This window comes from Drosophila simulans, chromosome 3L (assembly GCF_016746395.2).
Source record: "Drosophila simulans strain w501 chromosome 3L, Prin_Dsim_3.1, whole genome shotgun sequence".
NCBI lineage: Eukaryota > Metazoa > Arthropoda > Insecta > Diptera > Drosophilidae > Drosophila > Drosophila simulans.
Window position 1 is genome coordinate 9,178,448 of NC_052522.2, and position 13,085 is coordinate 9,191,532.

Genomic DNA, 13,085 nt, shown 5'->3' on the forward strand with positions numbered 1-13,085 from the left:
TGCCCTTGGCGAGCAACAAGTGGCTATATAAGATTGCAGCCGGCCGGCCGGGAAAAACAAACCCGTAGATATGTGGCTGTCGCTTATCTTTATTGCCTGTCTAGCCGGCGCAAGCAGTGGATCTTTGGCTGCCGATGAGAAGAACCCGGTGGAGAAGGGATTTGTGCCCCGCTACACTCCGGTGGCCGAGGGCAAGCGACAGGATCTGAATTTACCCACTGAAGTAGGCATCGAGCAGCAAAAGAGACCTCCTGCTGGCGATAAGAAACCCTGGCGACGAGTGCAGTACGGATACGAAGGAGGGCCGACGGCTGCCTGGGCTGCTCCTTCACCTCCAGCTGCCATACTGTCCATCCTGAATCCTCTGCTTGCACCGGGATTGCTTCTTTTGGGTGTGAATTTGGGAGCTCTGCTGTACATGCTGCTGGGACTCCTGGGAATGGCTCCTTATCGCAGTGGCAGCGCCAGCCGGTTAGCCTCGCATCCGGAAACCAACTCCCAATTCTGGCCGGACGATCATAGCTTCTACCACCGAGACGATAGACACAATCTGGATGAGGGCAAGGAAACGGCTGTGTATTTTTAGTTATAGCGCGTAACGCAAGGCTTTCTTTCATTTTATCAAAACAAATATAAAAAAGTACATAAATAAATTCAAGGTTAAGTAATGGGTCAAAAGAACGAAAGAACGAACGAGCTAAAGGTTTGGAGGAGTTAGTGTTCTATCTATATATGTATATGGTTATAGCTATCGTTAATTTGAACATGAATCTGTCTCGGTCCTGGCGGAATAGTTATTACTTCAAGGCAAACACAAGTTGAAACTAACTGAAGGAATTCAAGTATTCTACTTCTTCAGGCGGAACGAAGCTGCTCGATTGAATTTGACCAAAGGCGGCTCCTTACTGGCCGATCCCAGTGGTTTTCTCGTCAGCGTCGAGGTGCCTGCAAGAGCTGTCAGCAAAGAATCGCATTAAAATCTCTGATTGAGCTGTGCCAGCTTGCCGAACTCACCTTTGGCCATTAGCGCTCGTGGACTCTTGCGCACATAGTTGGCGTTGTATTTTACGTTTTCCTTGGCCAAAGAAGCAGCCGCCAAGGTTCTCTGAAGTCCTTGCGCCGTAAAGTGATTAGACTTGAGTAGAGCTGCAATTAAACACCAAAGTAATGAGCATAAAGTATTTCCGTCATGCATAAATGATTATGAGCCATGTCCAGTGAATGCACACTTATTAACAAAAAAATTTCGCTGCGAGGAAATAGTTTATACATAATGCAGAAAATTTAAAAAGCAAAACCCTACCCTTCTTGATCTTTTCATTGCCACCGCGCACATTCTGATCGGATATCAGATCGCTGACCAGTCGCTGTTGGACGTTTCGCGGCTTGGTGACCGTCGCCGTGAGAGCCTTCCTTGCGCTACTGCTGCTGGAACTACTGCTGCTGGGACCCAGGACCTGCGTTTCGTTTAGATTTCGTGGCCTCTTGAAGGTTCTGTGCAGCTCTTCGGAATCTGATTCGGTGTCCTGGCTATCGAAGTCCTCCATGCTCAAATGCAGATCGTCGTCGCTCTGAGCCGCTTGCCTTTGTCGCTTTTTGGCGCTGGCCGTGAGGCTGCATGTGGGCTCTTCTTCCTCCTTGCCGCTGCGCAGAGCCACAGGCACCACCAGCGGATTCATCTCGGCCATTTTGGTGTTGGCCTCGGAGTCGGCGAACCGCATCTTTCGCAGCAACCTTTCGAAGACCGCCTCAATCTCCGGCGTCAGCTTCTGACCATCCTCCAGGCGATCGTATGTCTGGTTGAGCACTTCGCAGGCTGTTCGGAAGGACTTTCGCATCAGATCCAAGTTCTCAACCAGCTCCTGGTTAATTGCGTTCACGTGATTGTTGAAGATATTCTGCTTGGTCAGCTGCAGCTCGAGATCCTTGTACTTAACGTATACAATGAGTATCTGGTAGGCCTTCGATTTATTAACCTCCCGCTTTAGACTTTCTAGATCCTGGTAGGCAATCTCCATCTTACTCAGCCAGCTGGGCAACTCCTCCTTGTACTTCTCCATCTGGCTGGTCAGTGTGCTCATGTAGTTCGCAAAGCGCCGAAAGTCCTGAAAAGTTTATAAGAAATGGTATTATTGGTAAAACTAAATTTTTAAATTGCTTATAGAATATTTTTCAAATTAACCCGCCAACGTAAGCGTTACGTTACGTAAACATGCCTTACGTTTGAGATTTGTTACGAATCGGAAAAAAACAGCTGATGCTGCCCAATTGAAAATCAGTTTCGCATTTAATCCAAACAAAATAGATTAAATTTAAATAAAATGCTGCGAAGTGCACTGCATTTAGCTGCTCTAGGTGTGCGCCAGACGCGAGTGACAAGCTCCTCACCGAGATCACCTTTAATCCTGCAAAATAATCTAGAAAATACGAAATATCTGCAAGTGGCGCGCGATTATGCAAAGGGCAAGGACAAAAAGAAGGAAAAAGGCGGCAAGGGAAAGTCGGGCAAGGTGGAAATCAATGAGCAGCAGCTGCGCGAGATCCTCAATTTCGATGGCCTGAATAGCCAGATGCAGAAGTCCGTGATGCAGATGAAGGAGGACTTTGTGAAGCACCTGTCGCTGCGGTCCACCAGCGGTGCCATCGACACACTGCGCATCAAAGTCGATGGCCAGGAGCACGAGCTGCAGGAACTGGCCCAAATTTCCCGCAAGAATCCCAAGACCATTATCGTCAACATGATTGGCTTCCCGCAAACGATTCCCGATGTCCTTAAGGCCATCGAAAAGAGTGGCATGAACCTAAATCCCCAGCAGGATGGCACTACCCTGTTCATACCCATCCCAAAGGTCACCAAGGAGCACAGGGAAAATCTATCCAAGAATGCCAAAGCTCTGTTCGTCAAATATCGCGATGCCATACGAGGTGTCCAGAACGAACACATTCGCAAGCTGAAGAAACAACCGGAACTGGGCAAGGATGATGCCTTTGCCGCCCAGGCTCAGGTCACTGCCATCGCGGATCGCTTCATCTCGGAGGCGGACAAGTTGCTGGCCAGCAAGCAGAAGGAGCTGCTGGGCGACTAGGCCTAAGACCAAGACTGATTCTGCTCCAAAAGCCTTAATAAATGTAAATGTTTAAACTTAAAAACTCTTGAGATGAATTTACAGAAAACGAAGAACACAAGATGATCACATATTTGTTTAGAGTACAATTTTAAATCTAAAATCCAACTCACCTCCTGGCACACTCGCTGGTCGACACACATCAGCTTCCTGAACTCCTCCAGTTCCTTTTTCAGTGTCTGCCGGTAGTTGATGTTCTTGATCTTGCTACGCATACCAAGGACGTGCTCCTGAAGCTGCCGGGCGGCCGCATATACAGCGTCTATTTTGCTGTACCACGGCTTAAGCTCCTGCGGATCGAATCCACTATTGCCGGCGCGCTCCAACTGAGTGGCCTTGGCCTCCAGCGCCTTGTTGCGCTCCTTAAGTCGCTCGTTTTCGGCTACCACCTCGTCGATCTTCTTCACATAGAACTCGGTAGGCATCTTCGACTTGAGGACATTCTGTTTCAGAGTCGTGCGTATCTTCTTAGCTCGGCTGGCGTACTTGAGGGTGTTATAGGTGTCTTCATAGGTCAGTGAGCTCATCGAGACATTGGCCACCATCAATGTGCGACAATTTCCGCCCAACGAGTCCTTCAGGATGCGTGTCAGGTTCGAGTCGCGGTACGGGATGTGCTTTAAGCCGTCGGCTAGCTTGTTGATGCAATTTCCCAAGGCTAAGAGACTTTTGTTGATGCTGGCGCCTTCCTTGAACCGCACTCCAATGCCTTTCGTGCTGGCCGCCCTCTCACTGCCCGCCAGATCGATCATGGATAGCTTGACAGTCCTTTTCGTGTCGGTCTTGCGCTCCGTGATCCTGATGTGCACCTGAAAGATGGCATGTGACCTGGAGCTCTCTGCATTGGCATCTGTGGGGTGCTGGGTGCGATGCGAGTTGCCCAGCATCAGCATTCTTAACAGCTCCTCGGCACTGTAGATGGGCGTGAGACAAAGACCACTGACCACCACGCCATTGTTGTCCTCGCGAAGTTTCAAAGGGCCCGATTTGGTTAGCAGATTCATCACATGCTCGTTGTACACCTCTAGATAGGATACCCCCACATCGAACTTGCGCACATCATTCTGCGCTTGGATCTTATCGAAGAGATCTTGCATGGTAAGATAGGTCAGACCCGGATGAGCCTCGCTGCCCAGCATTGTGAATGTTTTTCCGGCGCCAGTGGCTCCATATACAAATACCGAGCAGTTGTATCTGTGGGTGGTATGAGTATGTGAGGATTCAAGTGGCTTTGTATAGCTATAACCCATAACTTACCCATTTAACACCGCGTCGACCAGCGGCGCCGTGCACTCCTCGAACAGATCCTGGTTGGAATTGTCTATATCGAAGACCCTGTCGAATTCCATGGTCAACTTTTTGTTCATCCGCTTGGTGATGTCGCGGTACGGTTGCTTGGCGCCCTGAAAGAAGAACTCATCGTCCTCCTCATCGGGATCGAACAGCAGTGCCGATCGATCCATGACCTTTATAATACTCCGCTGTTTTTGCTCCAATTCACGGACATTATACGGCCGTACGCGAACCGCCACTTTTATATTCGTATGCTGCTCCGAAGGCATTTTCGATAGAATGCTCCTTGCCCCTCACTTTGCTTTTAATTAGCCTAGAGTATTTTGCTCTTGTTTGATTTTCGTCCTTCTTGTTTGATCCAGATTCGAAATCCTCGCACATATAATTTTCTCGTACAGCCTGAAGTGATCGTTGTTGTTTGAATCGGTGCTATCGGCGCTTGCGCTTTGTGGGCATCTTTATCCAATTTGCTATGCGCGCTTGTCCTTTAATTTTGAACTGTATTTCCAGGGCTGCTTTGGTAGCTATCGATAGTTTTGGCAGGGTTAAATTTTAGTTTTATAATGAGAGTTTTACAAGTTGTTTGCCTATCTAAGCTTATTCTTGAACAAAATTACTCTTGTTAAGTATTTACAAAGTTAACCAGCTATTTTAACAAGCACTTGAACAAATAGTATAAGAAATTTAAAACTATATCGATATATGGTGCAAATATTCGTTTACTTAATATTCTGTCATACTCTTCTTTGAAGTACGATCATTTCAGTTAAGCTGTATAAAATATCTGAAGAAGTTAACATATTTATTAAAATGCAACACAGATATCGATATCACAGCGCCGCTTTCGATGGTGTGTCTGTCGCAGTGCATATCGCTTGTTCTGCCATCACTAGCAAAAAGAACCATTTTATTTAAAGCAGCAGAAACAACAAGTTTTTTTTAAGAATCCAGCACAAAACAGAGAAAACCCGTCACGACAACAAAACCGCCGAACGCCAAACAGAATGAGTGGAAAAGTTTTATTCGCCTGCTCCAAGTGTTTCTCGCGCCATCCGTACGAGGAGCTCTCCTCCGGCCAGCAACTATGCAAGGTGAAAAGCGATCCAAAACCAACGAAAAAAAAAACACCGCCACTTCAAACAATGCAAAAAAAAAAAAAGTAAAAAAAGAGCAAGATGACGCCAAACAAATTGCAATATCAGCGCAAAGTGTGTGTACTTGTTTGCTTGTTTGTCAGCGAGCAAAAATGACGCGGCGTTGGCAGAAAAAATTTGCTGCGCAAAAAGGCAAAGGGAAAATAAATGCTAACGGCAAGAAGAAGCAGCCAAGCGTCGCGTCCAAAAATGATTTAAACAACAAACCAAATGAGCTTGAACTATATAAGCCAATTGATAAACAAACAGACGGATAACCTTGATTTTTATTTTTCAGGGCTGCCGCGGTTCTACCTCAGTTGGTAAATGTACTTACTGCCGATCGGAGTTTCAACCCGCCACGTAAGTAAGCTATAGCTTATACCTAGCCCTATACTATATACGCAAATATATCATTTATATATAAATGTGTTTATACAATCAGCAGCAAATCACAGAGTGCCTGCAAGAAGTGCGAACATTATCTGGGGAAGTACGGCAAGCCCAGTGCCTGCGAGTGCTGCAAGATTGTGGCCGCCTTCGGAGGATCCAAGTGCATGCGGTGAGTTTTGTTTATTCCATGTAATCTGTAAGCTGATCGGGTAGTTAGATGCTATGGCAGTTCTTTCCACCGAATCAAACGGCCGTGTAACTTGAATGCACAATGCAAGAGCTTCGACATTTGTTTACTCTGCGTAACGCGTGAAGAGAAACCCAAACCGATCCAAAATCCAAATTGTGCCTTCAACGTACATACTGCTCTTCCCGATCTCTATCCCTGGGAACACCAAGCAAATGAACCAACCAAACAACCGTCTCTTATGAACGCAAAACATTTCTCTTCTTCTCTTTTCTGCCCGCCAAACAAAAACAATCAACCAAAATATACCCTATCGCCTTCGTATACAGATGCGCCAGCTACGAGGCAAAGTACGGACCGCCGGTGCAGTGCGATGAATGCAAGCTGCGATCAGCCTTTGACAGGCGCGACGAGAACAAAAAGGTCAGCGCACAGAACTGGAGGATTGCTCACAACGGAAGCAGCCCCTTATGTTTAAAAAAAACCTTAAGATTAAGCAAAATGATTGTAGAAACTTGAGCGGGATGAACTGTACCCGAGAATTATGTACTTGCGTTCATAAGAGACCGTGATAAGTCTAGGATTATTGCTACCTAACCTAAGCCTTTCGCTGTGACCTCTCGTAAAATTTTGATCTATCTACCTTTTGTCGCCGACAGGTCAATGGCAAACTGCTTTGCTGGCTGTGTGCCTGCGCCTACAAGCGAGCGCTACTCAAGGCACAGCAGGAGGGCCGTATACCGATGTCCAAGAAGAGGCCACACGAGAAGACCTCGTCTTCGCACAGAGACAGCGCTGCGGCCAAGAAGCCCTCGCGCAACGAGCTGGGCAAGAGCGGCAGCGGTGCCAATAATACCGGCGTGAATGCCGTGAGCGGAGCTGGATTGGATCTGCCTGACAAGATCTCACGCGGAAATGGTGGTAATGGGACCATTGCAGCGCCTGCTGCCATCACCGTGGACACCAATTCGTCGGATCATGTGGTTGCCATTACATACCTAAAGGAACGCATCGCCAGCCTGGAGAAGCGCCTGAATCAAAAAGACAAAGAGCTGCTCGAAAAAGACAAACAGGTGGGTTTGAAAGGGATTTTTATCAGGTTCGCAAAAACGAAATTTCAACCCTAAAAACGGGTGGGAAAATGCATGTGGAAGCTGTGTCGATCTGGACATGCCATGTGCCACTTTATGCATTTAAAAACCCGTCTGCCGCTGATGTATTATTTCTTTTGTTTGTCCTTGGATCCATCCTTGCTATAAATCTAAAAAGTAATGCATATCACAAAGGAACTGCTTCTAATATCCAATTTTTTTCTCCCAGCTGACCGAACTGAAGGGCAAGAACTTCGAGAAGGAGAACGACATGCGCAACCGGCTGAAGGAAGTGGAGCGTCTGCACGACATGAAGGTGGATAACTTGAACCGCAAGATCGCCAGTGTGCTTAAGGAGCTGGCCGTGCTGAAGAAGAGCAGCAACAAAAAGGCCGCTGCCATCAGCAAAGCCGAAAAGGAGATCATCAAACGTGAGAATTTATCGCCCAAGGAGGAAATTCTGGCGACAGCGGGGCCGGAAAAACCGACCAAGGCCTCGTCGGAGCCCGCCGATCTTGACAAGGACGAGAAGAGTCGCGATCGAGACGAGGAACGCAGCGAGCAGGGGGATAGGGCCAGTGTGCGGTCACGATCCGCCTCCAGCAGCCCCACGCCCTCGTCCAACTGAGAGACGTTGACTTCCAGCTGCAGGAGCGGCATGCCAGGAACCACGATCCATAAGCTCTGGCTGCCGCGCCCTTTTAGTTTTTCGCTATACAAATTTATATTTTTGTACTTCTGCTTTAATTGTAATATAGTTTTACAAGTTTGTTTCATATCACTCTTTTTATGTCGCTCATCCCTGCCGCGCGAATCCTGTTCCAACTCCCTCCTTCCAAATGTAACCCAATCATCAGTTAGAAAATGTAATTCGATAGGCTCAACTTAACGAATTCTTCTTTAGTTTAATTCACGATGGAACAACACAAAACCGAAGCATTGTTTACATCTTAAGAAATATACAAAGTTGGGAAAGAACCAAATGGTATTTCAACAGTCGTTATATATTATTAATAATGTGGGATAACAATAAGGTTAATGTGGCTTGGGCTTGTGCCCATCGACGTAGAAGTTCCTGGTGGCCTTGGGCAGCTCCAGTTCCATGCCCTCCATGCTCTTGTCGAGGAGTATCTGACAGCCGAGCCGGGAGTTCTCGCGCAGAAATGGCGCCATGTCCAGCAGATCGTCCTCCTGCTCCTCGGCCTCTTTCAACTTTTGCAGGTAATCATGCTGGACGTACACGTGACAGGTGGTGCAGGCCAGCGAAGCCTCACAGGCGCCCTCCATCTCGATCCCATGGCGATGGGCCAAGTACAGAACATTGTCGCCCACTTTGCCCTGGATTTTGGTGCGCTTCCCATCCTTGTCCACATACGTGATGTTCACTCTGGATTTGTAGTTTGTATCTTGGTTATATGGTGTACAATTAGCTTCTCTCTTGGGACTTACATTTCATCCTTGGACTTGGGATCCTGCCATTCGAACTCGCCATGCCGCCGCGCTGTAAAATCGCCCGAATTTCATAATATCAGTGGGGGTTTTCGGCAGAATATATTGCTGATTCTGCAGGTTTAATGGCTCCACTTACGTATTGTGGTGTGCAGGGCATTGTGGGGTGTGTAGAACGCGGGCTTGGCAATCTGTTTACTGATTAATTTGCAGGAATTATGAACTGCAGAGCGGCGCAAAAGTAAACAAAACATTTTTTTGAGGTTACAGTGTCAGCTGGAGATGGGCAACATGCAATATGTCACGGGTTTTTATGATTCAGATTATAATTCCAAACAATATAAATTAGTTGATAATGTACTCGCTCTACTGAATAACTTTAAAAATGAGCTCTACTTTGTGTAATTAGATGTTAGTTTCTTTTATTTAATGTATCATCGACTTAACACTTGTTAAAAACTGTTACTTCGATAGTTCTTTTTGATTAAAAGCTATCGATAACTAGACTTTTGGCGGGCTTTTATTTCAAAGTTCAAAAGTTCACTCAATTTCACCTAGGAAAAGGCTAACCAAAGCTTTTTTAAGTAGGATTGACATCCGGGGACCTAATTTTAATATGCACAGCTTTTAATACCTGTCTATCGAACAAAGGAAAGTTAATATTGTACGAGGAATTGGATTTCGTGCTTTGTGATATGAATTAAGTTCTTAAATATTAATAAAAGACGTTTGATTACTGAGACATTCATATTCCTTTATTAATACTGGATTTCGATTAGTCTTAAAATTTGATTGGACTGTTTAAAATGTAGCTAATAATAAATTAATAAATATAATACGATTTGTGCGATATTTTCTTGACTTTTTTTAGTGCAACGATAAACGAGAGTCTTGGGAAATCACTTGGCTGCTTAGGCTGCAATCTTTAGGAGGGGCCCTTCACTTGGTTTCTGGCTCTGAAGCGGAAGCTGCTGGAGCGGCCTCCTTATGACCGTTTCCATTCTGGAAGAGATCCGATGGACCCACATGCTTGATGGGTATGATGCGCTCCTTGAGCTCCTCCTTGGAAACTAATGGTGGAACCGTGATATTAAGAACTCCATCCTCCGACAAAGTGGAAACAATGGCATCCGAATCGAACTCCTTGGGCAGCGGATAGCGGCGAACAAAGTGCCGGGATACATGTCCGTGATCGTCCTCGCGCTCCTCGTGTTTTCCCTCGACCACGATGCACTCGTTGACCAGTTTGACGGTCAGTTCACCTGGCTGAAAGAGTCCCACATCCAGATGGACCTCGAAATTGCCCTGCTTATTCGAGGCTCCACCACGGCCCAAGGCAGCCAGCTCTCCGTTCCTTTTATTGGCCACCAGGTGATGGGCATGTGCACCCATCCGGGCAATCAGACCCAGGGTGTGCAAATCAAGATCATGATGCTGTCGCGAATGCAATCGCCTGTACATGCGATTCGGGAACATATCGTGGCCGTAGTACATGGAGTCCGGGGAGTCCAAATTCAAGACAAAGGGAATGTCTGGCATTTTACTTTTCTTGCCTTTACTTCTTTGTGTATCTGGCGGAAGGAGGTTCGTTGAACCGACGACCTGTTTTCCTTTCAAAAAGTATCCAAGGGGTTGATTTGCCAGCGGGTGGTGGAATTCACAATCTCAGCTGCAGTTTGGCGCACAATTCACCTTGACTTTTCCGACTCGAATGTGGAGTTTAACGGTTTAGCTGCGCCCTTTTATAGAGCCGGAAGAGCTTTGACCACTGTCACAGAGCTTTTCTGGAGCAGCAACTCGTTGTTTCGCTGATTCTGGGGAGACATCTGGAAACCTTCTGGGGGCCAAGCTTTCGGAGATGTGCGCAAACTTTAAAATGTGATCCGCTATAAGGTATGTATGTATGTATAAAGTGGGTGCAGATAGCAAGCTATGTATGGGAGATCATACCATAAGATTTTAATTTAAAATTCAAAGTGAAATCGGATACGGATGAGAGACGCAATCTTCAGTGTTAGCTGGACAAACAAAACGACACCGCAATAATCAAAATGCGATAAGCAAGTACGCACATATGTACATACCCGAATCTTTAATCTCGAACCTCATAAATGGATCTTCTACGCCCAGCTGGAAAGTCAGTTGTTATTCAGCTGGCGAACCTGTTGCTCCGTCCCCTAACCACAATGGCCACGTACGAACAGGTTAAGGATGTGCCCAACCATCCGGATGTGTATCTTATCGACGTTCGGCGGAAGGAAGAGCTCCAGCAGACGGGCTTCATTCCAGCCAGCATTAATATACCCTGTAATAAACTACTTTCCCTAGTATTTTCTTTATTACTAAGGGTTATTTTTATATTTACTTAGTGGATGAACTGGACAAGGCTCTAAATCTGGATGGATCTGCTTTCAAGAACATATACGGAAGATCGAAGCCGGAGAAGGAGTCGCGAATCATATTCACCTGCCGTTCGGGAAATCGTGTCTTGGAAGCAGAGAAAATTGCCAAAAGTCAGGGATACAGCAAGTGAGTTTTAAATATTCTTTTATTTGCAATAGTTTATATCGGATACTTGCTAATTTCAGTGTTGTGATCTACAAAGGCTCCTGGAATGAATGGGCTCAAAAGGAGGGACTTTGACGATAAACGTCGCTATATTTCTGAATAAATGAAGATTTTTATAATAATAGCTGAAAAAAACAGAAAACTTTAATTAATTGTTAATATACTTAAGCATCTACCTAATTTTAATATATCTCAAGTTTATCAATACACATACACCCGCACTCAGAAAGCTGTGCACTCCCACAAAACTTTCTCTCTCCCACTCTCTATTAGAGCTCTCTCAATCTGTCTCTCTGCGTATGAAAACTGACCTTCCCCAAGGCACCACAGCGAGAGAGAACTAAGTGCTAAAATAAAAGGTAAATAAAGTAATATTTGGACACCCAGAGAGCCCCAGAAACTTCCACGGAGTTCTCTAAAAAACAGTGAACAACCCCTAGCTAAATGCCATTGCCCGATTTCAGGCAAAGCGGAAAATTGCATCAGCAAAGGGCGAAGAAAATTCGAGAGAGTGCCGGCATTTTCTAGATTGTAGGAATTTCCTCTCTGCCAAGAGTATAAATAGCCACCGGTTGGACACCGCGCTCTCAGTTCAAAAAAACCAAGCCAACTGCGAACAACTCGAAAAAAGTCAACTAAACTAAAATTTCACCAGCTGAAAAGAAAATTTCATAGGATTGGAACTACAGACAAGATTATCTTCGAAACATAGAGGAAAACTATATAATTTAAGAAAGCCAAGAAGTATTTCAAATTATACGGAATTTCATCAAAATAATCGAATTTGCCTAAGAAGTCCAAAGCGTTTACCATAATGCGTTCCTTACCGATGTTTTGGCGCATGGCCGAGGAGATGGCCCGGATGCCACGCCTCTCCTCGCCCTTTCACGCCTTCTTCCACGAGCCGCCCGTTTGGAGTGTGGCGCTACCGAGGAACTGGCAGCAGATTGCCCGCTGGCAGGAGCAGGAGTTCGCTCCGCCGGCCACCGTTAACAAGGATGGCTACAAACTCACCCTGGACGTCAAGGACTACAGCGAGCTGAAGGTCAAGGTGCTGGACGAGAGCGTTGTCCTGGTGGAGGGCAAATCGGAGCAGCAGGAGGCCGAACAAGGTGGCTATAGCTCCAGGCACTTCCTGCGCCGCTTCGTCCTGCCGGAAGGATACGAGGCGGACAAGGTGACCTCGACGCTGAGCAGCGACGGCGTCCTGACCATCAGTGTGCCCAATCCGCCAGGCGTGCAGGAGACACTCAAGGAGCGTGAGGTGACCATCGAGCAGACTGGCGAGCCGGCAAAGAAGTCCGCCGAGGAGCCAAACAACAAAGCCAGTCAGTAGAAATAAGTCGGGATGATACTTAATCCGCTCAAATGCTAGTGAACCCCTATATTTAGATATTCCGAAACCTATCAAATTTAAGTTCTTGTTAAATTAACAAGTTAATTTTAAAAAACAATTGTGATTCGGTTGCCCGCAAGCCCAATATTTTTATGTAGAAGAAAATAAATATTTGAAAAGACTATTATCAAAATATTTACTTTCATTGGTTGGGTGATTTTAAGAGATGTTGCTAAAATATGGATGGTATTATAGATTACTATATATTATATATATAATTATAATAAGATCTAATGATACCATTGCCTTAGATGGAGATACAATTTATAAGCACTAAAAATACTTTCCATTTTGTTTGCATTCGTCTGACACCTTGGTCATGTAGCATCTTCTTCCGCTTCCTTCGATGATTCTGGTGACGTAGCCACTTGACGCGGGTCCAACTGGCCGTTAGATTGTCGTATGCACCTCGTTGGCCTCGCCTTCACCGCTGCACTTGGCCGATCCGAT

At 46.0% G+C, this 13,085-nt stretch overlaps 8 protein-coding genes across 14 annotated transcripts; 5 read left to right on the plus strand and 3 right to left on the minus strand.

Moving 5' to 3' along the window:
* Positions 1 to 58: 58 nt before the first annotated feature.
* On the plus strand, positions 59 to 668 carry LOC6734666. Its single transcript, XM_039293481.2, has one exon. It carries the CDS (start codon positions 71 to 73, stop codon positions 584 to 586), a length of 516 nt encoding a protein of 171 aa, XP_039149415.1. The 5' UTR covers positions 59 to 70; the 3' UTR covers positions 587 to 668.
* On the minus strand, positions 556 to 4,928 carry LOC6737403 (kinesin-like protein KIF18A). Of its 2 annotated transcripts, XM_039293473.2 has the most exons (5): positions 4,383 to 4,926; positions 3,239 to 4,319; positions 1,304 to 2,105; positions 1,015 to 1,146; positions 556 to 954 (listed from the first exon to the last, which is right to left on the minus strand). In XM_039293473.2, exons 1-5 carry the CDS (start codon positions 4,685 to 4,687, stop codon positions 848 to 850), a joined length of 2,427 nt encoding a protein of 808 aa, XP_039149407.1. In that variant the 5' UTR covers positions 4,688 to 4,926; the 3' UTR covers positions 556 to 847. The 2 variants fall into 2 exon arrangements, with proteins under 2 accessions (XP_039149407.1, XP_039149408.1); XM_039293474.2 differs by lacking the exon at positions 556 to 954 and having other exon boundaries at positions 1,111 to 1,249; positions 4,383 to 4,928.
* LOC27209462 (ribosome-recycling factor, mitochondrial) lies at positions 2,234 to 3,150 on the plus strand. The gene has a single exon (XM_016184889.3). It carries the CDS (start codon positions 2,322 to 2,324, stop codon positions 3,084 to 3,086), a length of 765 nt encoding a protein of 254 aa, XP_016031163.1. The 5' UTR covers positions 2,234 to 2,321; the 3' UTR covers positions 3,087 to 3,150.
* A 327-nt stretch (positions 4,929 to 5,255) lies between the features above and the next one.
* LOC6737404 (protein FAM76A) lies at positions 5,256 to 8,210 on the plus strand. 5 transcript variants are annotated; one of them, XM_016171192.3, is made up of 6 exons: positions 5,263 to 5,509; positions 5,850 to 5,914; positions 5,997 to 6,113; positions 6,461 to 6,554; positions 6,791 to 7,204; positions 7,452 to 8,210. In XM_016171192.3, exons 1-6 carry the CDS (start codon positions 5,423 to 5,425, stop codon positions 7,848 to 7,850), a joined length of 1,176 nt encoding a protein of 391 aa, XP_016031165.1. In that variant the 5' UTR covers positions 5,263 to 5,422; the 3' UTR covers positions 7,851 to 8,210. The 5 variants fall into 5 exon arrangements, with proteins under 5 accessions (XP_016031164.1, XP_016031166.1, XP_016031167.1 ...); XM_002084206.4 differs by having other exon boundaries at positions 6,000 to 6,113; XM_016171193.3 differs by lacking the exon at positions 6,461 to 6,554 and having other exon boundaries at positions 5,261 to 5,509.
* Positions 8,103 to 9,105, minus strand: LOC6737405 (adrenodoxin-like protein 1, mitochondrial). Its single transcript, XM_002084207.4, has 3 exons — positions 8,811 to 9,105; positions 8,672 to 8,723; positions 8,103 to 8,609 (listed from the first exon to the last, which is right to left on the minus strand). Exons 1-3 carry the CDS (start codon positions 8,923 to 8,925, stop codon positions 8,258 to 8,260), a joined length of 519 nt encoding a protein of 172 aa, XP_002084243.1. The 5' UTR covers positions 8,926 to 9,105; the 3' UTR covers positions 8,103 to 8,257.
* A 299-nt stretch (positions 9,106 to 9,404) lies between these two features.
* Positions 9,405 to 10,424, minus strand: LOC6737406 (heat shock protein 67B3). Its single transcript, XM_002084208.4, has one exon. It carries the CDS (start codon positions 10,208 to 10,210, stop codon positions 9,611 to 9,613), a length of 600 nt encoding a protein of 199 aa, XP_002084244.1. The 5' UTR covers positions 10,211 to 10,424; the 3' UTR covers positions 9,405 to 9,610.
* Positions 10,425 to 10,578: 154 nt separating this feature from the next.
* LOC27207558 (rhodanese domain-containing protein CG4456) lies at positions 10,579 to 11,376 on the plus strand. 2 transcript variants are annotated; one of them, XM_016183245.3, is made up of 4 exons: positions 10,579 to 10,735; positions 10,802 to 10,978; positions 11,041 to 11,200; positions 11,260 to 11,376. In XM_016183245.3, the coding sequence occupies exons 2-4, from the start codon at positions 10,858 to 10,860 to the stop codon at positions 11,312 to 11,314; spliced, it is 336 nt and encodes a 111-aa protein (XP_016031170.1). In that variant the 5' UTR covers positions 10,579 to 10,735; positions 10,802 to 10,857; the 3' UTR covers positions 11,315 to 11,376. The 2 variants fall into 2 exon arrangements, with proteins under 2 accessions (XP_016031170.1, XP_016031169.1); XM_016183244.3 differs by having other exon boundaries at positions 10,583 to 10,978.
* A 451-nt stretch (positions 11,377 to 11,827) lies between these two features.
* On the plus strand, positions 11,828 to 12,768 carry LOC6737407 (heat shock protein 22). Its single transcript, XM_039293482.2, has one exon. It carries the CDS (start codon positions 12,054 to 12,056, stop codon positions 12,573 to 12,575), a length of 522 nt encoding a protein of 173 aa, XP_039149416.1. The 5' UTR covers positions 11,828 to 12,053; the 3' UTR covers positions 12,576 to 12,768.
* The last annotated feature ends 317 nt before the right edge of the window (positions 12,769 to 13,085 follow it).

Bases quoted from the DNA above. Each gene is read 5' to 3' on its own strand.
- LOC6737404 (XM_016171192.3), top strand. From the start codon at position 5,423: ATGAGTGGAAAAGTTTTATTCGCCTGCTCCAAGTGTTTCTCGCGCCAT. The intron at 5,510-5,849 runs GTGAAAAGCGAT...TTTATTTTTCAG, and splicing joins CCGGCCAGCAACTATGCAAG to GGCTGCCGCGGTTCTACCTC. The intron at 6,114-6,460 runs GTGAGTTTTGTT...CTTCGTATACAG, and splicing joins GGAGGATCCAAGTGCATGCG to ATGCGCCAGCTACGAGGCAA.
- LOC27209462 (XM_016184889.3), top strand. From the start codon at position 2,322: ATGCTGCGAAGTGCACTGCATTTAGCTGCTCTAGGTGTGCGCCAGACG.
- LOC27207558 (XM_016183244.3), top strand. From the start codon at position 10,783: ATGGATCTTCTACGCCCAGCTGGAAAGTCAGTTGTTATTCAGCTGGCG. The intron at 10,979-11,040 runs GTAATAAACTAC...ATATTTACTTAG, and splicing joins AGCCAGCATTAATATACCCT to TGGATGAACTGGACAAGGCT. The intron at 11,201-11,259 runs GTGAGTTTTAAA...TGCTAATTTCAG, and splicing joins AAAAGTCAGGGATACAGCAA to TGTTGTGATCTACAAAGGCT.
- LOC6737405 (XM_002084207.4), bottom strand. From the start codon at position 8,925: ATGTTTTGTTTACTTTTGCGCCGCTCTGCAGTTCATAATTCCTGCAAA. The intron at 8,724-8,810 runs GTAAGTGGAGCC...GCGATTTTACAG, and splicing joins TGCCCTGCACACCACAATAC to CGCGGCGGCATGGCGAGTTC. The intron at 8,610-8,671 runs GTAAGTCCCAAG...CTACAAATCCAG, and splicing joins CCCAAGTCCAAGGATGAAAT to AGTGAACATCACGTATGTGG.
- LOC6737406 (XM_002084208.4), bottom strand. From the start codon at position 10,210: ATGCCAGACATTCCCTTTGTCTTGAATTTGGACTCCCCGGACTCCATG.
- LOC6737403 (XM_039293473.2), bottom strand. From the start codon at position 4,687: ATGCCTTCGGAGCAGCATACGAATATAAAAGTGGCGGTTCGCGTACGG. The intron at 4,320-4,382 runs GTAAGTTATGGG...TACCACCCACAG, and splicing joins GTCGACGCGGTGTTAAATGG to ATACAACTGCTCGGTATTTG. The intron at 1,147-1,303 runs GTAGGGTTTTGC...GTTTAATTGCAG, and splicing joins CAATGAAAAGATCAAGAAGG to CTCTACTCAAGTCTAATCAC.
- LOC6737407 (XM_039293482.2), top strand. From the start codon at position 12,054: ATGCGTTCCTTACCGATGTTTTGGCGCATGGCCGAGGAGATGGCCCGG.
- LOC6734666 (XM_039293481.2), top strand. From the start codon at position 71: ATGTGGCTGTCGCTTATCTTTATTGCCTGTCTAGCCGGCGCAAGCAGT.